The sequence below is a fragment of the Nuphar pumila genome, chromosome 2, assembly GCF_984573655.1.
Source record: "Nuphar pumila chromosome 2, dmNupPumi1.hap1.1, whole genome shotgun sequence".
In the NCBI taxonomy this organism is placed as follows: Eukaryota; Viridiplantae; Streptophyta; class Magnoliopsida; order Nymphaeales; family Nymphaeaceae; genus Nuphar; species Nuphar pumila.
This window is the reverse complement of record NC_143250.1, coordinates 64,222,838-64,248,721: the sequence shown is the minus strand read 5'-3', so window position 1 is coordinate 64,248,721 and position 25,884 is coordinate 64,222,838. Positions and strand designations below refer to the sequence as shown.

At 36.7% G+C, this 25,884-nt stretch overlaps 1 protein-coding gene across 3 annotated transcripts in view; it reads right to left on the bottom strand.

Annotated features, from left to right (window-relative positions):
* Window positions 1-528: 528 nt before the first annotated feature.
* LOC149845591 (3-isopropylmalate dehydratase large subunit, chloroplastic-like) overlaps window positions 529-25,884 on the bottom strand; it is a 35,840-nt gene continuing 10,484 nt past the window's right edge. For all 3 annotated transcript variants that reach the window (XM_089995854.1, XM_089995852.1, XM_089995853.1), the window contains exons 11-15: window positions 12,077-12,131; window positions 11,731-11,862; window positions 2,093-2,140; window positions 1,849-2,007; window positions 529-974 (exon numbers count right to left, since the gene is read on the bottom strand). In XM_089995854.1, coding sequence (XP_089851980.1) covers window positions 834-974; window positions 1,849-2,007; window positions 2,093-2,140; window positions 11,731-11,862; window positions 12,077-12,131 — 535 coding nt within the window. In that variant the 3' untranslated portion in view covers window positions 529-833. The remainder of the gene's footprint in view (window positions 975-1,848; window positions 2,008-2,092; window positions 2,141-11,730; window positions 11,863-12,076; window positions 12,132-25,884) is intronic.

Genomic DNA, 25,884 nt, shown 5'->3' with positions numbered 1-25,884 from the left:
ATCGAGCTGAGCCAAGACTCTCTGTTTATGCTCACATGTTAAACATAACTCAAAATCAGCCTATTTTACAAGCTCATAACTTAACCAAGCTAAGCCAAGCAACGAGCAGCTCACCTCATTTTCTGCCATACACAGGACCATATTGCAAACCGTGTAAAACACAGGCATCAGCAGTAGCAGAAAATGCACTGATGTTTATAAGGGATTCTTTACCTGGCATCTGCATCAATTAGCTTGGATCAAACAGTGCTTTGCTTCGAAACTGGACGATCAGACAGCAATATTATCACAGCTGAGTTGATAAGCCTAGTTCCCAATAAATCAACTTCTCTAATTTAGCTTTGTAATCAGAATCACAGGATTGTCTGCTTCCGAAAATCACAAGAGCACCCCAGTAACAGTGGATTTATTAAAACTTGTAAGTTTTCAACACCCACTAATTAAAAACGTTTTTATTTTGTACGATTGCACTAATCAAGATGATTGAATGTTGCAAGCTGCTGCCATTTACATGAGCAAACGAAAAGGTTTTTATTTTTGTTGGATTGTGTACTAATTTAAATAATCGAATGTTGCAAGTTGCAGTTATAAAAGACACAATCACAACAGAATCCAAATATCTCAACAATATCCTCATGGTACATACATTAAACCATATTTCAAGAACAAAAAATCCCGAGACTTCAAGAATAGCAACCTTCATGGGACATACGATTAACATTTTTCCTCATGCATGCATATGATGTGACTAGCTTCTCAAAAAACAGACGTGTAGCTATTACCCCATTCACCACCAATTGTTGGAGGCATCTGATGGTTTTGAATTTTGATGCTCATTGCAAAAACTCTCTAGGGTCAGTAACGTATCCAGTCAATGCTGATGCTGCTGCAGTGAATGGTGAAGCCAAGTAAATTTGGCCTTCCTTGTGCCCCATTCTTCCTGGGAAGTTCCGGTTGGTGGTAGATACACACACCTGCTCAACAAAATCGGCATATTGTTACCCTTTGTGATGAATCCTGCCTCCATTACAGCCCCAACAGATAATAGTATCCAAAATGATGTGCAAAGAAAAAATATGCACAAGCATGTCCAATCTTATGCATCTGCATAGGATCATATCTTACCAAGAGATGACTGTTATGGTTACATAAATACATTAACAAAAAATTGTCCTATATGGCGTCCAGTAGGCTGCAGGCAGTCCTCCATATAATTGTAGCATATGTGAGCACTAATCAGCTCCAAGTGCCAGAGGTGGCTTTTTTTGCAATCTCATATTTCATTGTTAGCTATCATGAATTCTCCACAAAGAGTGATCGATAAGTTTCTAAGAAGCAAACACAAAGAAACAAGATATACCCAAAAGCTAATTCTCACGTAGGAAGATGGATTCGACGAAGATCCCCAATGAGATGAATGAGGTTTTCTGAGTATATTGCCAATAAAGCTGACTTCACTCTGATTACTTCTGGAAAACAAGTCTAAAGAATGGTTTTCAAATTTCAACCATATGTAGCTTCTAGACAGTTTTGGTGAACTACTAAGGGCCTGCCCAATCTCAACTTGATTATCCCCCCCAAAAAGGGCAAAACCAGTTATATCATTTGTATGTTCCACAAAGCTACATTTCGTTTACTCTCCACTTAAATTTAGAAAATAAAGACACTTCTAAACCCAACTCGCTAGTAGCAGTAGTAGCAATAGCAGCAGTGATAATAATATAACAAGACCATTATCATCAATCATCAAGAAGAGGAAGAACAATAACAACAACAAAGCAATAACAGAAAAAATGCATTACATGTACTTCGGAAAAGTTGCATGTTATATAGAGCAAGCAAGCTCACCTGAGGTTCATTCATCCGTGCGTAAGTATCTCGAGGTCCACCTAAACAAGCAGCACAACTAGGACTAGCTGGGGTATCACAGCCAGCTTCCTCAAATATCTGGGAGCATGTCTTACCACCAGAACCTGGAACTTCAAGACTATAAATATCCATCCAAACCTGCAAGACATATTAAACATTTTACTTCAGAAGCATGTTCTCCAGCTTTCATAAAAAGACAAAAAAAAAGTACAATACTTCTAACCTTCTGAGTCGCAGGAACAAGAAAAGTTGTCACCTTAACTTTCTTTCCCTGTTTGCAAAACATTTCATGGTCAATCCTCATGAGAATGAACAGTTGGCACATTATCCATGTCATAAGCAACAAAAGTAAAAAGTGAACCAAGACTCTTGTTGACCAGGATTTAATTCACAAGCATTCACAAATGATTAGAAAATGCAACATGGTATCCAGTGCCACATATATTCTTGTAGACTGGATGCAAATCCATGAAGAGAAAAATAGTCTCAAGTTTAGCTAGTCTTCCAAGCTAAAGCTGTTGGTGCTTTAATACATGATGGTTTACCTGATTGAAGAGAAACTCGAGGATCTTTGAAGGAACCAGCAATTTGGTGGAGATTGTACATATTAAAATGCAACATGTGATCCATAGTGTGATATTAGTAGATGGCCAAACTAAGAGCAAAGCAGGCTGACCCTGATAGAATAGGCCTGGTTGTTGTTCGGAGATTTACTGAATCATGGTTATTTTGTTTCTTATCTCTAGGAACCTATGTCACCTGGGTACAAGTGCGGGTGCAGGTATGGATACGGGTACGGAGGGTACGACATGGCAATTCCAAAAATGTGGGCACAGGGACACAGCCATATATATATACATATATATCACATAAATACAAAATAAATTCAAAATAAACTAAATATAATCTAAATATATATGCAATATCTAAAAAATATATTATATCGATGTTGTTCATTACGATACATATCATTACTATATGAAAAAACGATACGATATGCACTCATATCACAATACGAATGCATATTGTATTTGTATCGTATGTATCCTACGATACGGGTGTGGCACACTTAAAAAGGGCTGAAAAATAATTTTTTCATTTTTGGGTTTTAAAAAACTCTTGAAGGTCGATTCCCTTATTTGTGTAGAGGCCATTAGAGAGGTATCCACACACCCTAAGACTCCTGAAAGCGATTTGGGGGTTGATCCGTGCGCAAGGGACAGGCCTTTTGCGATTTCATCAAAAGTACATTTTCATTATTTTTTTCACTCAAGTGGGTTAAGGTAAAAAAAAAACTATTCATTGCTTCTTATTGAACTTTTTTTGGGCAAGATGGCATCAAATGATCCAGCATGGCAATGAGGCACTCGAATAATGAGTGAAAACTAGTTGAAAATTAAGTGCAACTATTGTCAAACTATTATTTCAGGTGGTATCTCTCGATTGAAGCACCATTTAACTAGGACACGTCTAAATGTTGTGGCTTGCACGTCAAAGACTCTGTCGAATGCCGTGAAATGACAATGTCAACAATTACTTGTTTGAGAGAAAAAAGACAAGAAAAAGATATGAGTGAGGCAGAAATGAGGTATGCGCAGCCCTGAGAGGACGAAGATGAACTCTTTGCTTCTGATCCTACAACCACTAGCGTAACATCAGAAGTAGGAAGTTTTGCAGTGAAGGAAAAAGGTGTGGTTGGTGCTAGGTGGTAGTGTCGCGGGCACAAAACGAAGAGTAGGAGGGTGTTCTTCGAGAGGAGGTAGAGCTAGAAGCTCTATTAGGAGCTTTTTCCCTCCTAAGACTGCTCTTGTGGGGCAACCCAACATTCGTACTGCTATGACTCAGCATTTAGTCGAGTACGCAAATGTCGCAGCTGAGAGATGGTTTTATGATGGTTGCATTCATTTCAATGCGACAAATTAATTTCATTTTCAGGTCGTGGCAGATATCGTAACCAGTATTGGGCTTGGATACAAGATGTTTTGAGAGAAAAAATGTAGATGCTAATAATGTGAATGAAGTGAATGACTATTGTGATGAGATAAGGCAGTCATGGAGAGAGACTGGGTGTAGCATCATGGCAAATGGGTGGATAGACAAAAAGTCGAGGACTTAGATAAATTTTCTTGTCTATTATCCTAAAAGAAACCATGTTTTTAAAATCAATTAATTTTTCTGATATGCCCAAGACAACAAATGTATTGTTGAAGATTTTTTAACAGGTTGTGGAAGAGATTCAGTCTCAAAACATTGTACAATTCATTACTGATAACAAATAAAGAACTGACAAAAAATTATGGGTTATTATTTTGGACATCGTATGCTGCCCATTGCATATACCTCATGCTTGAGGAGATTGGTAACATGGATGTGATACGACATAAGTTGAATGCTATCAAGAAATTATAAAATTTATTTATAATCATACATGGGTTTTGAACTTAATGAGGAAGTATACTAATGGTGTTGAGTTGATTTGTAATGCAGTTACTAGATTTGCTACAAATTTTTTGACAATGCAGAGTCTTGTAAAGAATAGAAGTGAAGTTAACTATACCTTTGGTGAAGGCGCTTTGATTGGTTGACAGTGAAGACATACCAACTATGGGTTATCTCTATGAGGCCACGGATAAGGCAAAAGAGGTCATTAAAAATAATTTAAATGAAAAAAAAATTGTATTTGTCTATATGGAACATCATTGACCATAGGTGGATTGGGCAGCTTCATCAACCTCTTCATGTTGCATCATATTATTTAAATCCTGCATTTAGATAGACTTCTACATTTAAGATATACAGGGAAGTCAACAAGGGTCTCTTAGATTGAATTGATAGGTTGAACCTTGATTATGGTATTCAAGATCATATTCATAAGGAAACAAAAATTTGTGACAATGCATTGTATGATATGGGGAGACTTGCAGCAATGAGAAACCATACCACGATGCGCTTGGATAATTTATTTGTCTATTTCAATTTTAATTTCATATTGTTATTTAGTTATAATGTTTTGTATGATTCTATGATTTGTATCTGTTAAAATGTAAAACTGTACATATATGTATATATAATAATATTATATTATTATATATATATATATAAATACATTTTTAATTTCTTTCTTTTCTGTATTTTTTTTCCTTTATTTTTATTTTTTGTCTTTATGTCATCTAGTTCAGTTTGAACTAGAATGACTGTTGCTAGTCAAGTCCTGTCCAGACTTGACTAGCAATAGAGCTGTTGGACTGTGCCCAACAGCTCTATTGAGTCCTCTTTCAGCTGTGTATATAAAGGGGTGCAGCCCCTCTTGTATTTCACTCCAATGCTTCTTAAGCAATTGGTTTTTCATATCAATAAAGAATACATTTTTATTTTTATTTTGTTTCCAGTTATACCCTTTTTAAGGGTTATGCTTTAGTGTCATTCTTGACACTTGCTCTTGTTAATCAAAGCTCGTGTTTCGAAGATCCCCATTTCATTTCATGGTATCAGAGCCGCGGAAGTACTAAATCTTGAGGAAAAGCTGCCTCGGTTTCCGTGCCCGTTTGCAAAAGTGTTCGCCACTTGAAGAGAAGTGTTTTATCACTTCATTGGAGAAGATTTCACATCTTGTTGTATTGTTTTTTTTTTCTTTCTTTCTCATTTTCCTTCTTGTTTCTCTTCTATCCCTATTCTTTCTCTCCTTGTAATCGATGGATGACAATGATAAAGTCACCATCATGCCTATGAAACTAAGCGATACGAACTATGTAACATGGGCTTCAATCATGAAGCACCATATATGGGGAAAAGGCTTATGGGGGATTGTGGATGGTTCCGATTCGGAACCTAAGCTATCTCTTACTAAAAAGGAGGGAGATAAAGACGTCCCTCTATCGGAAGAAGAGAAAATCAAGGCTATTGCCTCATACGAGAAGAAATGGAAAGAATGGAGAATATCTCATGCGAAGATAATGTCATGGCTTATCAATAGCGTTGACATTAAAAAATGCTCAAGTCTTGCCAAATTTGATCATGCCGATAAGGCATGGGAATACCTTAAGAATATGTATTCCCTTAAAGATATTGCACACGTGTGCAACCTCCAAGAAAAAGTTCGAATGATGACACAAGGAGACAAAACTATTCGTGAATATTACAATGGGTTGTCCGAACTTTGGGAAGAACTTTCCCTTTTAGAACCAAAGTGGCATTGTGCCGAAGACATCGAGCTTCGTCAGAAACAACTCGATGTTGAACATTTTTACCAGTTTATCACTGGATTAAGGCCGGAATTTGAAACCACTAAATCGGCCCTACTTCACCGAGGAAAAATTCCTTCTATTGTTGAAACTATTGAAGAGTTAACAATGGAAGAAAATCGTCTCCGGAAAGGTTCTTTAAAAATTGAAGATGATTCCGTTTTAGCCGTGTCTAGACCAGGGAATCATGTTCGATCATATAGGCCTCCTCACTTTAACCGACAAAATGGTGACTATGATAAGAAGAAAGTTATTTGTCATCACTGTCATGAACCGGGACACTACAGGCCACAATGTCCCAAACTTAAGGAGCTGAGAGAAAAAAGAGCTGCAATTGCTGGATCGGAGCCTAAAGATCAGGATGCACCAGTTTCCCTGGCCCAACTAATGGAGATCCTTCAGCCTCTCATCAAAGGTGCCTCTTCCTCATCTGAAGCTTCAACCGGCGCAGCAGCCTCATCTTTTTCTGATTTAGGTAAAATTTCTTGGCTTCTTGACTCTGGTGCATCTTTTCATATGACCCCAAATAATCAAAGTCTATCCAAATGTGTTAAAAATAAAACAAGTGTGTCAAAGGTCTTTACTGCTGATGGGACTTCTCTTGAAATAGAAGGAATAGGAGATTTTGAAAAAATTTATAAAACAAAAAATTTTTTTATTCCAGAAATTAGACATGTTCCCAAATTAAATTTAAATCTTTTATCTGTATCTCAAATTTCTGATTATGGGTGTAATATTTCTTTTTCTTCTCATGGTTGTTGGGTACAGGATCGCCAGTCAGGCAAGCTGATTGGGGAAGGCCATAGAGAAGGAGGACTCTATTACATGGATTTTTTGGAAATGCCGAAGAAAGCTTTTTGTTATAATATTCAAAAAATAGAGTTGAAACTGTGGCATAAGAGACTTGGTCACCCACATATAGCCAAAATCCAACATTTTCCAAATCTAGGGAAATTTTGTAACTCTGAATCATTTGATTGTAAAGATTGTATTCTCGGCAAAATGAAAAGATTACCATTTCAGAACAGAACCTTTTTCTCTTTAAGACCACTTGAATTAATACACTCGGATGTTTGGGGTCCTGCACCAGTAATTTCTAAAGGAGGATTTGTTTACTATGTTATTTTTGTCGATGATTTCTCCCGACATACGTGGATGTACTTTCTCAAACATAAGTCTGAAGTATTTTCATACTTTCAAACTTTTCATAATATGGTTAAAAACAAATTTCAAAATGATATTACTATTTTTCGCACAGATTCAGGGGGAGAGTTTTTATCCACAGATTTTCAAAATTATCTTAAATTGCATGGCATCACACATCAAAGATCTTGTCCTTATACACCTCAACAAAATGGACTGGCAGAACGAAAACATCGCCATATTATAGAAACCACTAGAACTTTATTAATAGCAAATCAAGTCCCTAAAGACTTTTGGGCAGAAGCTGCCTTAACTGCCACCTATCTCATTAATAGGATGCCATCTTCTTCGTTACAAAATATCACTCCCATTGAAAAACTTATGAACATTTCTCCAGACTACTCTAGATTAAGAATATTTGGGTGCAAATGTTTCATATTTACTGACAAAAATGATAAACTTTCCCCTCGTGCGATTCCCTGTGCCTTTTTAGGATATGCTGAAAACCAGAAAGGTTATAGATGTTTTGACTTCAAAAATAATAAACTATATGTGTCTAGAAATGTTTCCTTTCTTGAAAAGGAGAGCTTCTTTGATTTTAGAAAATTAAAAGACGTCACTGAGTACTCCTTTTTGCTAGATCTAACATCAACATCTGATGAATATGACCTTGATTGTAACTTTGATGATGATCCAAGAATTATTGATCTTAATGTTGAAAATGAAGAAGTTCATAGAGATACTAGTATTCAATATTCCAGGCGACAAGAGTCTAATACTCTATGTGCACTTGAGAAATATTCTAACATTCCAACTAGACAATCATCCCGAATCTCGAGGCCTCCAGAAAAGTTTGTATCATACGAGTCTTTCTCACCCACATATAGGGCAGTTATTGCATTAATTCACTCATATGAAGAACCATCCACATATTTTCAAGCAAAAAATGATATCAAATGGATAGAAGCCATGAAAGTTGAATTAGATGCACTTGAAAAGGCTTCTACATGGAATATTCAAGATCTTCCTCCAGGGAAGAAAACTATAGGATGTCGATGGGTTTATAAAATTAAAACCAAGAGTGATGGTACTCTTGAAAGATATAAAGCCCGTTTAGTAGCCAAAGGTTATGCCCAAGAATATGGGATTGATTATGAAGAAACCTTTGCTCCGGTGGCTCGTATGACTACTGTCCGAACCTTAATTGCCTTAGCTTCTATCAAAAAATGGTCTATTTTTCAAATGGATGTCAAAAATGCTTTTTTAAATGGAAAGCTAGTTGAAGAGGTATATATGGAACCCCCTCCTGGTCTAAGTATTCCTAAGGGTAAAGTCCTTCGCTTAGAAAAAGCTCTTTATGGACTTAAACAAGCACCAAAAGCTTGGTATGATAGGTTTAGTCGTGTTATGATTGATATTGGTTTTCAATTCTGTTTAACTGACACTGCTTTGTTTATTAAGAATTCTGATGCAGGGATCATTGTGCTTCTTCTCTATGTGGATGATATGATCATCACCGGAAGCTATAAACAGGGAGTTGAAACAATCAAAACACTTCTTAAATCTCATTTTGAAATGACTGATTTGGGCTTGTTGAGATATTTTTTAGGCATTGAAGTTGCTTATTCTCCTAGAGGATATTTATTATCTCAGACTAAATTTTCTTTTGATATTGTTTTCAGGTCTGGTATTACTGATGATAAGAAAGTTGACACTCCAGAAGTTGTTAATGTTAAAATGAAGATTGATGATGGAGAACTTCTTGCAGACCCTACTCCTTATAGACAGCTTGTCGGGGCACTTTCCTATCTATCCATTACCAGACCAGATATAGCACATGCTGTTCATACAGCAAGTCAATTTCAACATGCTCCTACTTCTGTTCATATGGGAGCAGTCATGCGTATTATCAGATACATCAAGTCCTCTCTTTCACGAGGACTTTTCTTATCTTCCTCCTCTTCTCTTGATTTAATTGCATATACTGATGCTGATTGGGGAGGTGATCCCAATAACAGACACTCAACCACTGGCTTTTGTGTCTTTTTAGGGGAATCATTAATCTCGTGGAGGTGTAAAAAGCAGCAGAAGGTATCTCTCTCATCCACCGAAGCTGAATACAGAGCCATGGCAACCACGACCATGGAAGTAGTTTGGCTCCGACGACTGCTTGCTGACATGGGAGTTGAAGCAACAAAGGCTTCACAAATGTGTTGTGACAACAAAAGTGCGATCTACATTGCCAGTAACAGAACATTCCACGAACGCACCAAACACATCGAAATGGATTGTCACTACGTCAGAGAGGAATATCTACACGGGATAATTGATCTGCCATATGTCACTTCAGAATATCAGTTAGCAGACCTCTTTACAAAGCCTCTCGCTGCTCCCCGATTTCACTTTCTCTTAGACAAACTTTCGCTCATTGTACCGTAAGTTTGAGGGGGAGTGTTAAAATGTAAAACTGTACATATATGTATATATAATAATATTATATTATTATATATATATATAAATACATTTTTAATTTCTTTCTTTTCTGTATTTTTTTTCCTTTATTTTTATTTTTTGTCTTTATGTCATCTAGTTCAGTTTGAACTAGAATGACTGTTGCTAGTCAAGTCCTGTCCAGACTTGACTAGCAATAGAGCTGTTGGACTGACACAGTCCAACAGCTCTTAATAGAGCTGTTGGACTGTGCCCAACAGCTCTATTGAGTCCTCTTTCAGCTGTGTATATAAAGGGGTGCAGCCCCTCTTGTATTTCACTCCAATGCTTCTTAAGCAATTGGTTTTTCATATCAATAAAGAATACATTTTTATTTTTATTTTGTTTCCAGTTATACCCTTTTTAAGGGTTATGCTTTAGTGTCATTCTTGACACTTGCTCTTGTTAATCAAAGCTCGTGTTTCGAAGATCCCCATTTCATTTCAGTATCAATTATTGTCTTTTTAATTTATCATTTTTTTTCAAACATGTCGTGGACTAGGTTTGGAAGTGGTGTTCCAAACCTAAGAGCTTTTGCTATTTGTATCCTAAGTCAAACATGCAGTGCAAGTGAATGTGAAAGAAATTGGAGCATCTTTGAGTAGATTCATACATAGCAAAGAAACAAATTAGAGCACAAAAGACTCAATAACCTCGTGTACATTCGTTACAACCTATGACCGAGGCAAAGGTAATTTTAAAATTATAAAGTTTATTTATCATATTCATGTGCATTTAATATTTTTTTATGCATACAAAACTCAACTAATTTTAAAATTTCATGTTATCTTTTTAGGCAAATACAAAAGTTGGCATCAAGGAGGCACACAGAACAATTTGATCTTATCAGTTTAGAGAACTTCAATGTATTGGATGAATGGGTTCAAGAAGAAGCAGACATCCTGAATGAAGAGGACATTCAATGGATAAACGTGGAGGGAGCTCAAGACGTAGATGACGAAGACCCCCACGTATATTGAAGATGATTTGAATGTTGAAAGAGGAAAAGAAGAAGATGAAGAACAAGAAGATAATGATTATTGATAGTATACTTCTTAAAAACTTGGTTATGCATTAGAATTTGTAACTTTTAGTATTCATAAACTTGTTTTTTTTTTTTTTGCTTTTTAATGAATCTTATGGCATGTTCTTAATTGAAGATATTACTATTTTGCATTGTTCTTGTGAGATTTGATGATTGATGATGTGTTATGTAGCTCATAGAGACATAAATGCTTCACATGTGATTTTATAGTTGCATTTTATGCATTTCTTCATTGTTTTGTGTGTTATGATCTTTTTGAATTTTTGCTAATTTTTTCAAAATTTATGTTTTTTTACAATACGATACGATAGGTATCTTATTTTGGGCCCGAATGATACGGGTTACAATACGATACATACAACCTTGTATTATATACTGAAAATATAAAGTCATAAACTGAAAATATAATTATAAATTATAAATTAAATACAAACTTGTATGTACAAAGGGTAAAATGGTGTGTCTAGGTGTCGACACATGGATGCACGTGTCGAAATGGGTTCGGAGGGAAAAATGGAGTGTCTGGGTACCATAGCCAGAAACTTTCCCTTTGTACTTGGTGACTCCTTGTCACCCACTCGTATCTTTTTTTTGTTCTTTCTCAAAAAAAGCCCCCCCAGTTAAGATTAAAAATGCAAAGAAGTGTAAGTGATGTAGAGGCAGATTCATAAATTGAAGATAGGAACAATACATATTATGACAACAAATAATAATATCTAAATGAAAAATAAGCATGGGAATTCTTGGTGGAAGAAGATGCAAGTCTCACAAAGTTTTATGGATGATATTACTGGACAGTAAAACGGAACAAAAGAAATGGAGAACAGATATTGATTGACACATCAATTTTTATAGTACAATCATTTCAACCAATATTGAGTAGCAAGAAAAGAAAATTGAAAACATCCTAGGCTAGCTACAACCAAATTAATTACGACTTACAGAAGCCAAGAAAACCTTTGCCGCAGCCATAAAGTCTTCAGTCTTTCCACCTGTACAGGATCCAATATATACTCTGTCTATTTTGACATTTTTGCATTCTCTTGCCAATGCACGATTATCTGGAGAATGAGGCTGCAAAGATAAATGGGAGATTTTTAAGTTCAAATTATACAAATTTTGTGAGCATAAGATATGGGTCGTATGCCATAAAAGTAATCCTTTTTTCTTTTTCACTTTTCAAATGAAAGATATTCCATAGATAAATCGGGTGAATAAGGTAACTGAATGTCACTGCAAATAAAAGTCCAGACAAAGAACAAGAAGATTAAAAATATGGATAAGTAACCTTTGCCACCACAGGTTCCAATTTGGATACATCAAATCTGTACTCATGAAGGTAACTGCAGACCAATATAGATCAGATAGAAGTTATAATCCTTAAAAATGTTATCAATTACTTAATACATAACAAACAATTTAACCAGAATTCAATTAACAGCCAAGAACACGGCCAGAACTCCAATGCAGAATCTTTCCAAGAAAAAGAAAAATGTAGCAGGTGGGTACTGTTTTTTTGCAGCAGTCAACTACTGCAGCAAATTATCTTAGACTTGTTTGCTTTCCTACATCTTCCAGGAACCATCTTTGGAGCTTCCAGGACACAAGTCCACAAATCTATGCCTATACCGTCAAGATGCCAGAGGTAGTGCCTTCACATGCATACAATGGTAAACATGGATACTGAAGAGACCCATAAATGATTGAAATACACACCATTTCTGTTTGAGTACATTGGGGCTGCCTTGTATGTGCAGGAATATCCAAAATATCTGGTGTAAAGCAGGTTTGGATCCATTACTGCTAAACCCAATGAGGTTAACAAGGTTTATTTCATCCATACTTTTAACTATTAGCATCAAATATCTACTAGCTATCATAAGGAAATTTCTTTTAGATGCATAAGTAATCACCCCAGATGCCTAATGACAAGAACTTGGGAAGGTGATATTTGTAATGAGATATTGCGGAAATATAAAGAGTGCATACAAGCACTTACAACAATGAATAAAAGAGACAATATCACAAGTTCACAAAGGGACAATACAAGCACAAGCCTTTAAGAAGGCAACAATATAAAAAGCCTCTTATTGAGAAGAGAGAAAGCTCTCAAGAATGAAAAACATACAAGGGGTTCACCCCTATATATACAAGAGGGAGAGTGTTAAAATATATGTAATCTATATATATTTATATATATATATAAATATATTTATCATACACTACCCGAAAGGGGTAGTTCTGTAAACTCGCCCAATAGGGGCATTGTAGACTTTTTCTTTTTCTTCTTTTTTCTTTTTTCTTTTCCTATTTTTTCTTATTTCTTTTTTGTTTTTTTTGTACCTTTTGTGCATTAAATGCACAGCCATTGGGGGCCCCAACAAAGAGTCGTTGGGCCCCCAACGGTCACAATTGTGACCGTTGGGAGCCCAACGACTCCTTGTTGGGACTCCCAATGGTCTCTCTCTCTTTTTTTTCTCTAACTCTCCCTCACTCCTCTCTTGCCTATAAATAAGTGGGGTCTCCCCCTTTGTATTGTGTGGCTTCTTCAAGCCTCTTAGTGCCTTTATAAGATTTTATGTTTTCTAGCCATTATTGGCTTTTGTGTATGTCCTCTTTTGGACTTGTTCTTTGATTTCTATGTGTGAATGTTCATTGTAGGACATACATTTCTTTTCCGCATATTTCATTACATGGTATCAGAGCCTTGGTTGTGCTATTGATTCATACAGCTAGTTATCTAGTTTTACCTCTCTCTTGGTTTGTCCTCCATTCTTGATTATATGATGGAAGGAGAACAAAAGATTGATCTCTCCTTCAAGCTTAATGGTACTAACTACATGATGTGGGCCGCCGTCATGGAGAACAACCTCAAAGGTAAAAAACTTTGGGGATATGTTATGGGCACCATTAGGAAACCTCAACTTCAACTTACGAAAATGGATGGTGATCAAGAAAAAACTCTAGAAGGAAATGCTCGCATGAAGGCTATTGAAGATCACCAATCCAAGGTAGAAGATTGGGAAAGTAAGCATGCAAAAATTCTTGCATGGTTCATGAACAATGTGGAGCTAAAGATTTGCGCCAACATTGCTAAATTCCGCCTAGCCAATGAAGCATGGTTCTTTATGAAAGGTATGTATACCCAAAAAGACCTTGCTCGTCAATTCTTTATCCAAGAAAAAATATGTACCATTAAGCAAGGTGAAATGAGTGTAAGAGATTACTATAGCACTCTTGGACCTTTGGGATGAGCTATCCCTTCTTGAACCCAAATGGGTATCTAGTAAAGATGTGGAAATGCGAAGAGAACAAATGGAAAAAGAACATTTTTTCCAATTTTTACATGGGCTTAGGCCTGAATATGAACAAGTTAGGTCCTCCCTTCTTCATAGATCTAAACCGCTTCCATTGGAAGATGCCATAGCCGAAATATGCCAAGAAGAAACGTGTTTTGGCATGATTAAAGGAGGAGATGAAGTTCTTGCCGTGTCTAAACCCGGCAATCATATGAAAGCTTATAAGCCTCCACACTTTGGGAGGCAAAATAACTATAATGGCAATTATAGGAAAGCCATTTGCCATCATTGTCAAGAACCGGGTCATATAAGACCTAATTGTCCAAAGATAAATGAACCTCCAAAAGGTAAAGTTGCTATTATTGAAGAAATCTCACAAAAGAAGGAGGAGCCAATGAAAGGGAAAGAGTCATTTTCCCTTGCTCAACTATCTGAAGCACTTCAAATTCTACTCAAATCGCCGTCAACTTCGGGAGCCGCCATTGCCTCTTCTTCTCCTTCAGGTACACCTTCTTGGATTCTTGATTTTGGAGCATCTTTTCATATGACCCCTATTGAAAATGGACTATCTAATGTATGTAGCAACTCCAAAAATTCTTTTGTTTCCACCGCCGATGGTACCTCTTTACAAGTTAAAAGTTTTGGAACCTTAGACTTTTCAAAAGATTTTTTTGTGCCAAATGTAAGAGTAGTACCTCAACTTAATTTAAATCTTTTATCTGTCTCTCAAATATGTGATCATGGATGTGAAATCTCTTTCTCAACCAAGGATTGCTCTATACAGGATCTTCAGTCCGGGAAGCGGATTGGGCAAGGCCATAGGAGGGGAGATCTCTACTACATGAACAATTTGAAACTTCCCACTAACTCATTTTGTAATCATGTCCAAGATAAAAATATTGAAACTTGGCATCAAAGACTTGGACATCCAAGCTTCTCAAAAATGTACTCCTTTCCTTTTGGAAAGAAATTTTGTAATGAGAAACATTTTGTTTGCAAGAGTTGTGTTTTTGGAAAAATGAAATCCACCCCTTTTCCAAAGAGAACATTTGTGTCCAAAATACCCTTTGAATTAGTCCATTCGGATGTTTGGGGTCCTTCTCCGGTCATATCAAAAGGAGGATACTCATATTATGTTACTTTCATTGATGATTTCACTCGATATGTGTGGATCTATTTTCTCAATCTAAAATCCGAAGTTTTAAATTTCTTTAAAAAATTTCATATGATTGTCGAAAATCAATTTTCAAGTAATATCTCCATTCTTCGATCCGATTCCGGTGGAGAATATTTATCAAATGAATTTCAAGAATACTTGGAAACCAATGGCATTTGTCATCAAAGGTCATGTCCTAGGACTCCCCAACAAAACGGTCTAGCCGAAAAAAAACATAGACACATTTTGGAAACCACTAGGACTCTTCTCATTTCCAAAGGAATTCCAAAGTGCTATTGGGCCGAAGCCGCCTTAACTTCCACTTATTTGATAAATAGAATGATATCCTCATCCCTACAAAATATATCTCCATATGAAAAACTCTTTGAAAGAACACCTGATTTTAATAGATTAAGAATTTTTGGGTGTAAGTGTTTTGTCCTTACACATAAAAAAGATAAGTTATCTCCAAAAGCTATTGAATGTGTGTTCTTAGGATACGGAGAAAATCAAAAAGGTTTTAGGTGCTTCGACCCCAAAAGCAACAACTATATATATCCAAAGATGTTACCTTTTTAGAAAATGAGAACAGCTTTGAGAAAAATAAAGATATTGATGAAAGCGAATATGCTTTCTTATTTGATCTTCTCTCTCAAGAAGATGTAACTCCTCACGAAGAGGAAGTTCCTAATGATTTAGAGGATACGCCTCTTAGTAATGTTGAAAATAGAAGCAATAATTTTGAGAATAGGTCAATTCAAACCTATGCTAGGCGTGGTCAAGAAGCTCCCATAAGTGCCTTAGAAAAATATTCTCAAGATTCCAACATAGAAGAAACCTCTTTAAGGAGATCTAGCTGAATCTCCAATCCTCCTAATAGGTTTGTTTCCTATGAGTCCCTAACACCTAAATATAGGGCATGCCTAATTGCATTACACTCTTATCATGAACCATCACACTATAATGAAGTCAAAAACATTCCTCAATGGGTTGAAGCCATGAAACTAGAACTTAGTGCCCTTGAAAAGGCTAAAACTTGGGAAATAACTTCATTACCCACTGTAAAGAAGTCTATTGGATGTAGATGGGTCTTCAAAATTAAAACTAAAAGTGATGGGTCATTAGAACGTTATAAAGCTAGGTTGGTAGCCAAAGGATATGCTCAAGAGTACGGAATAGACTATGAAGAAACCTTCGCTCTCGTAGCTAGAATGACTAGTGTTAAGACTCTTATTGCGGTTGCATCCGTTAAAAAATGACTTATCTATCAATTGGATGTTAAGAACGCATTTCTTAATGGCGAACTAAGTGAAGAGGTCTATATGGATCCTCCATCAGGAGTATCTATTGGTGAAAATAAAATTCTTAAACTAAAAAAGGCACTGTATGGGTTAAAACAAGCTCCAAAGGCTTGGCATGACAGATTTAGCAATGTAATGACTAGCTTAAATTTTCGTTCATGTTATACTGACACTGCGTTGTTTGTGAAAAGTGCAGGGTCCTCTGTAGTTATTCAACTACTATATGTTGATGATATGATCATCACTGGAAGTGATGAGCAAGGAATCCATGATATTAAGAAAATTTTAAAAGAAAAATTTGGCATGTCTGACCTTGGTTTCTTAAGATATTTTCTAGGTATTGAAGTTGCATATTCTCCCCGAGGGTATATTCTCTCTCAGATGAAACTTGCTGTTGACATTTGTTCCAAGTCTGGAATTTCGGATGATAAGAAGACAGAAACCCCTGAGGTTATCAATGCAAAGCTAAGGCTGGAAGATGGGACACTTCTCGAGAATCCTACTCCCTACCGTCAACTCGTTGGGTCTCTGACATACTTATCCATCACTCGGCCAGACATAGCTCATGCAGTTCACTCCGTCAGTCAGTTTCAACATGCACCTACAACTGTGCACATGAGTGCAGTCTTAAGGATTGTCAGATATATTAAAAACACCATAACTAAGGGAGTTTTTCTTTCATCTTCATCATCCCTTGATTTAATTGCTTATACAGATGCTGATTGGGGAGAAAATTCCAATGATAGAGTCTCAACCACTGGTTTTTGTGTTTTCTTAGGTGACTATGATTTCTTGGAGATGCAAGAAGCAGCATAAAGTGTCATTATCCTCAACTGAAGCGGAATATCGTGCAATGGCCACCACAACCATGGAGCTTGTGTGGCTTAGAAGTCTCCTCTGTGATATGGGCATCGTCATCTCAATTCCTTCGAAGATGTGTTGCGATAACAAGAGTGTTATCTATATTGCAAGCAACCACACCTTCCATGAGCGTACTAAACACATTGAGATGGATTGCCACTATGTTCGAGATGAATACCTAAAAGGAACCATAGCACTGCCCTACGTCACATCCGAGTACCAGTTGGCGGACTTCTTCACCAAAGCTCTTGCTGCTCCTCGTTTCATGTTTTTTCTCAACAAGCTTTTCGTTGTATCCCCGTAAAGCTTGAGGAAGGGTGTTAAAATATATGTAATCTATATATTTATATATATATATATATAAATATATTTATCATACACTACTCGAAAGGGGTAGTTCTGTAAACTCGCCCAATAGGGGCATTGTAGACTTTTTCTTTTTCTTCTTTTTTTCTTTTTTCTTTTCCTATTTTTTCTTATTTCTTTTTTGTTTTTTTTGTACCTTTTGTGCATTAAATGCACAGCCATTGGGGGCCCCAACAAAGAGTCGTTGGGCCCCCAACGGTCACAATTGTGACCGTTGGGAGCCCAACGACTCCTTGTTGGGACTCCCAATGGTCCCTCTCTCTTTCTTTTCTCTAACTCTTCCTCACTCCTCTCTTGCCTATAAATAAGTGGGGTCTCCCCCTTTGTATTGTGTGGCTTCTTCAAGCCTCTTAGTGCCTTTATAAGATTTTATGCTTTCTAGCCATTATTGGCTTTTGTGTATGTCCTCTTTTGGACTTGTTCTTTTATTTCTATGTGTGAATGTCCATTGTAGGACATGCATTTCTTTTCCGCATATTTCATTACAGAGAGGAGAGAAGGAGAGGCCAAAGGCCTAAAAAGGAGAGCCCAAAAGGGGGCTCCCATAGAGTCGTTAGGAGCCCCCAACGGTCACATTTGTGACCGTTGGGGGCTCCAACGACTCTATAGTTGGAGCCCCTTTTGGACCTCAAAATAACAAAAAAAGAATTGTAAAAATAAAAAGGAAAAAATACATTTTATGAAAAATCGAAAAAGTTGTTTTCTAAAACAACTATGTGAAATTACAAAAATACCCCTATCGGGTATTGATGTAATATATATATATATATATATATAAGAGATACATTTTAACACCCCCCTCAAACTTTACGGGGAAATGACAGAAAGTTTGTCGAGAAGAAACATGAAGCGAGGAGTCGGAAGAGCTTTAGTGAAGAAGTCCGCCAACTGATATTCTGAAGTGACATATGGTAGAGCAATAGTTCCTCGTAAGAATTCGTCACGAACATAGTGGCAGTCTATTTCGATATGCTTTGTACGCTCATGGAAGGTATGATTGCTCGCAATGTAGATGGCACTCTTGTTGTCGCAACATAATTTTGAGGGTTCGGTAATATCAACCCCCATGTCTTTAAGCAGACTGCAAAGCCATACAAGTTTCATTGTCGTGGTTGCCATAGCCTGATACTCAGCTTCAGTGGATGATAGTGAAACTTTCTGCTGCTTCTTGCATCGCCAGGCAATCAAAGAGTCCCCTAAAAAGACAAAAAAAACAGTAGTTGAGACTCGATCATTGGGATTACCTCCCCAATCAGCATCAGTATAAGCAAGAAGATTCAAGGAAGAAGAGGAGGATAGAAAAATCCCTTTATTGATGGTATTCTGAATGTAGCGGATGATTCGGAGAACAGCACTCATATGCACAGTTGTAGGAGCATGCTGAAATTGGCTAACAGAGTGAACCGCATGGGTGATATCTGGTCTGGTGATGGTTAAATAGGTAAGAGACCCAATGAGTTGTCTGTAAGGCGTGGGGTCTTCCAGAAGAACCACATCCTCCAACCGTAATTTGGCATTAATAACCTCGGGAGTCTCTACTTTCTTGTCATCAGAAATCCCAGACTTAGAACAGATATCTGCAGCAAGCTTCATCTGTGACAAAATATATCCTCGAGAAGAATATGCAACTTCAATTCCAAGAAAATATCTAAGAAAACCTAAATCAAACATATCAAAATTATTTTTTAACATATTTTTAACATCAATAATACTATTTTGATCATTCTCAGTGATAATCATGTCATCAACATAAAGCAACAATATTACGATACTAGTACATGCATTTTTAACAAAAAGAGCAGTGTCAGTATAACAAGAATGAAATCCTAATTTTACCATGATATCACTGAAACGATCATACCAAGCCTTAGGAGCTTGTTTAAGACCATACAATGCCTTCAAAAGCCGAAGTGTTTGACATTGCTTAATATTAATTTCGGGTGGCGGATCCATGTAAACTTCTTCACTTAAACTTTCATTTAAAAAAACATTTTTTACGTCAAGTTGATAAATAGGCTATTTTTTGGTTGATGCGACAGCTATTAAGATCCTGACACTGGTCATTCGAGCTACGTGAGCGAATGTTTCTTCATAATCAATGTCATATTCTTGGGAGTATCCCTTAGCGACTAATCTAGTTTTATATCGTTCTAAAGAGCCATCGCTTTTAGTTTTAACTTTGAAGACCCAACGACAACCAATAGGTTTTTTGTGTGAGGGTAGATTAACTATTTCCCAAGTATTGGCCTTTTTTAAAGCATTTAGTTCAACTTGCATTGCTTCAACCCAATGTGGTATAGATTTAGCTTGATTATAGTGAGCCGGTTCAAAATAAGAATGTAGGGTTATTAAACACGCCCGATAGTTGGGGGTTAAGGAATCATAGGATACAAACCTATTTGGGGGTATTGATATTCTAGAAGAATGTCTAACTTGTGGTTCCTTAGTGGATTCAGAAATTTGAGAGTATTTTTCGAGGGCACTAATAGGATTTTCTTGATTTCTTCTTGAGTAAACATTTATATTGGTATCACTATCATAAACATTTATATTTGAATCACTATCTTTTGAGGGTGTTATGTCAAGAGGGGATACCTCACGTGTATCGTCTATGTTTCCAAGGAAATCTTCTTGTATGTCATCAATAAGATCATATAAGAATATATAATCAATTTCATTTGTTTCTTCTATTTTATCAAAACTGTTCTCTTCTTCTAGAAATGTTACATCTTTTGAAACATATAGTTTATCGTTTTTAAAATCATAACATCTATACCCTTTTTTATTTTCACCATATCCTAGAAAAACAGATTCAATTGCTTTTGGAGATAACTTATCCCTTTTATGTAATAGGACAAAACATTTGCAACCAAAAATACGAAGACGATTGAAATCGGGTTAAAATTTAAAGAGTTTTTCATAGGGAGAAGCATTTTTTAACTTAGAGGGCATTCTATTGATTAAATAGGTTGAGGTTAGAACGGCTTCGGCCCAAAACTTCTTTGGAATATTCCTAGAAACAAGTAATGTTCTAGCGGTTTCTATAATGTGCCTATGTTTCCTTTCCGCTAGGCCATTTTGTTGAGGAGTCCTAGGACATGACTTTTGATGGCAAATGCCATTTTGGGTTGAATAGTTTTGGAATTCGTGAGATAAGTATTCGCCACCGGAATCGGATCTTAAAATAGATATGTTATTTTGAAATTGATTTTGAACCTTTTTATGAAAATCTTTAAAGAAAGTAAATACTTCTGATTTATGACTAAGAAAATAAATCCAAACATACCGAGTAAAGTCATCAATAAACGTAACATAATATGAATAGCCCCCTTTAAACATAACCGGAGAAGGCCCCCAAACATCCGAATGCACCAATTCAAAAGGTCTTGATGAAAGAAAAGGTCTTGATGAAAGAAAAGTTCTAGTTGAAAATGGAATAGACTTTCATTTTTCCAAAAATGCAATCTTTGCAATTAATTTCTTTTTCCTTACAAAATTTGTTTCCAAAAGAAAAGAGATACATTTTGGAATAACTTGGATGACCAAGTCTTTTATGCCAAGTTTCCATGGTTTTTTCTTAGACATAAGAACAAAAATAATTTGTAGGGAGATCGAGATGGTCCATATAATAGAGGTCTCCCTTTCTATGGCCTTGCCCAATCCGCTTCCCGAACCGGAGATCCTGCACAAAGCAACCATTAGATGAGAAAGATATTTCACATCCATGGTCGGCAATTTGAGAAACCGAAAATAGGTTTAAATTTAGTTTGGGAACAACTATTACTTTTGGAACACAAAAATTTTGAGAATCTTTAAAAGAGCCAATACTTGAAATTTTTAAAAAGGTTCCATCGACCGTAGAGACACAAGAGTCCTTTGAATTGGTGCAAACATCAATAAGGGCATTTTCATGAGGGGTCATATGAAAAGAAGCTCCGGAGTCAAGGATCCAAGAATACGTACCGGGTGATGATGTCGAGGCAATAGCCGCACCCGATGTGGAGGAAGAAACTTTTAGTATTTGTTGGAGAGCCATAGATATTTGTCCAAGAGTTTCTTTGATGTCATTGTTCTTGCCTTCATCTTCTTTGGTGGTGGTTTCTTCAAGAGAGGCCACCTTAGGCTTGAAGGTTCCAATAAGCTTTGGACAAGCGGGTTTAATGTGACCCGGTTCATTGCAATAATGACAAACAATCATTTTTCTTCCTCTAATGTAGTTTCCTTGTTTCCCAAAATGAGGAGGCTTATAGGTTCTAACATTGTTACTCGGTTTTGATACGGCAAGGACTTCATCAACATGCTTACTCATGCCAAGCCTTGTCTCCTCTTGAGTGATTTCGGCAATAGCATCATCAATAGGAGGAAAAATAGATCTATGGAGAAGTGAGGATCTCACTTGCTCAAATTCGGGACGTAGCCCAAAAAGGAATTGAAACAATCGCTCTTGTTCCATTTGTTTTTGCCTTAAATCAATATCTTCCATAGAAACCCATTTTGGCTCCAAAAGAGCCAATTCATCCCATAGTGGGTTTAGGGCACTATAATAGTCTTGAATGCTAGAATCACCTTGCTTGGTGGTTCTAATCTTTTCATGCAATAAGTATGCTCTCGCAAGATCCTTTTGGGTATACATACCTTTCATAAAAGACCAAGCCTCATTGACTCTACGAAATTTAGCTATATTAGCACATACCTTAAGCTCAACATTGTTCATAAACCACGCAAGGATTTTTGTGTGATTGCTTTCCCAATCTTCCACTTTTTTTTGATGATTTTCAATGGCCTTGAGGCGAGCATCTCCTTCAAGAGCCTTTTCTTGACCTTCTTCGTCCTTAGTGAGCATAAGCTTAGGTTCCGGAACGGTACCCATGACAAAACTCCAAAGCTTCTTTCCTTTGAGATTATTTCCCATTGCCGATGCCCACATCATATAATTCTTTCTATTGAGCTTGAAAGATAGGTCAATCTTTGCCTCCATGATGTTGCCAAGAAGTGAGAAGATATCCACTAAATATGAGATACACGAACCACACCTTTCCTTCAAGAATTGAGTGGCTATGATACCATGTAATGAGATATTGTGGAAATATAAAGAGTGCATACAAGCACTTACAACAATGAATAAAAGAGACAATATCACAAGTCCACAAAGGGACAATACAAGCACAAGCCTTTAAGAAGGCAACAATATAAAAAGCCTCTTATTGAGAAGAGAGAAAGCTCTCAAGAATGAAAAACATACAAGGGGTTCACCCCTATATATACAAGAGGGAGAGGAGAGAAGGAGAGGCCAAAGGCCTAAAAAGGAGAGCCCAAAAGGGGGAGACCGTTGGGGGCTCCCACGACTCTATAGTTGGAGCCCCTTTTGGACCTCAAAAATAACAAAAAAAAATTGTAAAAATAAAAAAGAAAAAATACATTTTATGAAAAATCGAAAAAGTTGTTTTCTAAAACAACTATGTGAAATTACAAAAATACCCCTATCGGGTATTGATGTAATATATATATATATAAGAGATACATTTTAACAGATATTATCATTATTGAAGAGGACCAACAAGATCTCATTTTATTCTTCAGCATCAAAACATGTATCAGATCCACCAATCAAGATACTGCAAAAGGCCAATAGGTGGGTAACTTTGATTCTCATAAAGATGTAAATCCATGATATAATTATATGGGGAATCAGGTCTGAACATAAACAAAGGAAATCGAATTTGGGACACAGAACAAATGTATGATGAGTATCCTGATGGTGAGCAAGGTGCAAATGCAGATAAAAACTTCTCACAATCTTAATGTAAATCAATCTAAAAAATCAGTATTTCCACATCAGTCGAGTTGCAAAACTTGTCTAGTGTTATGGACGTTCTGTATCCACTATTCAGCTTGCTCCCTGCCCTGGCAAAATCAGAAACTGCAACATTTCTCATTAGCTGTTAAAGTACATATCCCCAATATCAAAATCCAATATAAAGGGGTTTAGGCCATTTCTAATATCTGATCGGCCAAGAGCCAGGAACAAGCTAATGTTGGAATGGCTCTGACTGTGCAGGGTCATGGCTAATTCATCCAACAGGAGTGTCACAAAAGATTTGTATCAACCAAGGATTTGTAATGCCACAACAGATTTATTCGTTAAGACAATAACGTAAGCAAGCCTAGGTGGCCTCCATCCAGTAAAGGTGTCTGGTGTACTACAGGTTTAACCATGGTTTGAGTTAGAATGTTACTTATGATTCAGATTTATATATTTTCATAAATTTTTTGCAAATATTTGATTTTTTTTAATGTTTGCAAAGCTAGATAATGAAACCGATCTCTAGGCTAATTTCATTATTGAGAACTTAACATTCATTTACATCATTTTTGTTATGGTCCTTACTGTTTTTATTTGACCAGTGATTTTCAGAATGCGTTCCTTATTTAGATCTAACTTATCATGTTTGGTTTTGGTCCTTTGCCTTGTGAAGAGGCAGATCAGTGAAGACAACTGGCCCAAGTCGGGCCATGTTTGCCCATCAATACTGGACGGATTTGACATATGGCAGATTGAATTCATGTATGGACCCAACATACCCTTGTTGGATGAAAGAACACCACTGGCTGATTGGTAGCTCCAGTTCTTAGCTGAAGGGAGGAACACTTAGGCTGAGTGCAACTTGTTTGTTTTGGACCAACACAACCTGACCCAGAACGAGAACAGGTTCCATAGTTCAATAACAAACCCAAGAGGAGTTAGGACAGGTGCCACATACCTGTTCAGACTGAACAGGCCCAGATCAGTTGCAGTAGGTGGGTCAACCCATAGTCACTAGGTTTGCTGGTTGCAGGTCAGGCCATCAGGGGTTGCCAAGTCCGATAGACCCTAGTATGTCGTGATTGAACCAAAAGGGATTTGGGATATTCATCAGTATGGTCAGCTTTCCAAAAGTAGAGAGCTAGATAACCACAGGTTAACCTACCTGGATCAGTCAAGCCAGGCATTTGATCAGATTAGAGTTAACATTCAGTTAGGTGGATTCTTTAAACATGAACCAGGGGACATATGCAACCAAAATCACAACCGTACATGCTTAATGGGTTGAACTTGGTCCAGCAAACCAAACCTTGATGAATCTAATTCCAACATGTGCCTTGATGAAACAACCCGTGGCTCCCATAATACAGGGGTTGTGGTTTTCTCCAGCCATATGCAAGGTCAGGGTACAGTCTCCTTGACCAGATAAAGATCCCTTAGAGACTCGAGGACAATTCTTCTCCTACTCGTGAAGAAGATGCAGACCAAGTCTGGATCCATTAGTGTTAAGCAGCTTTTGGAGGCTTATTTTGCTTTCATTATTAGTTTTTATTATAGATTAAGAAAATGCACATCAATAGTGGTTTTTATTCTTCTTTCTTTAGAACCAAGAGATGTGTCATATAGGATATACACAGAACTGGTTTTGCATATGTGAAAATATTAATGATACTGTTTTCCCTTGGTTGCGTTAGGCGATTACCTCTGGATGCATCAAGGTGATATCCTGAGGGTTAAACACCAACTTTAGTGCTATTTTCTGTTATATAAGAGCATTATAATTATTTCCCTATACCAAGAGGTATGCCCACCAAGCATCATTTGGTGCCTACCATAGCGAATATCATGTTTTTAGTAACTATAGTTCATCAACATCAACGCCAGCTAGAAATCTATTTCATATAAAAGGCAAAGAAAACTTCTAAAGCCCTAGTCATATGTGTGACTTGATGACTTAGAGAATACATTTATCCCAGTCTTGAAACAAATACAGATACTAAGAAACTAGCAAAAAACTGCAGATCATCCATATTTCAAATTAATCAGTACAAGAGAGGAATTAACACATTCTGTATCATATAATCGGTCCTAAAAATGGAACTAGTTGTGTTTTCTTTGAAAGAAAGGGCGCTATTAGATGCAAAATAGAAGGTTCAATATAGTAAGAGTACCATTTTTTATATGATTTGTAAGATGAGGATTGCTATTTTGCCCATCGATTCACTATTTCTAAGCCCTATGATAAGCTAATAACAACTATTGAACAATCAAATATAGACTTCAATGACTATTCTTCGATTGATTCAATAA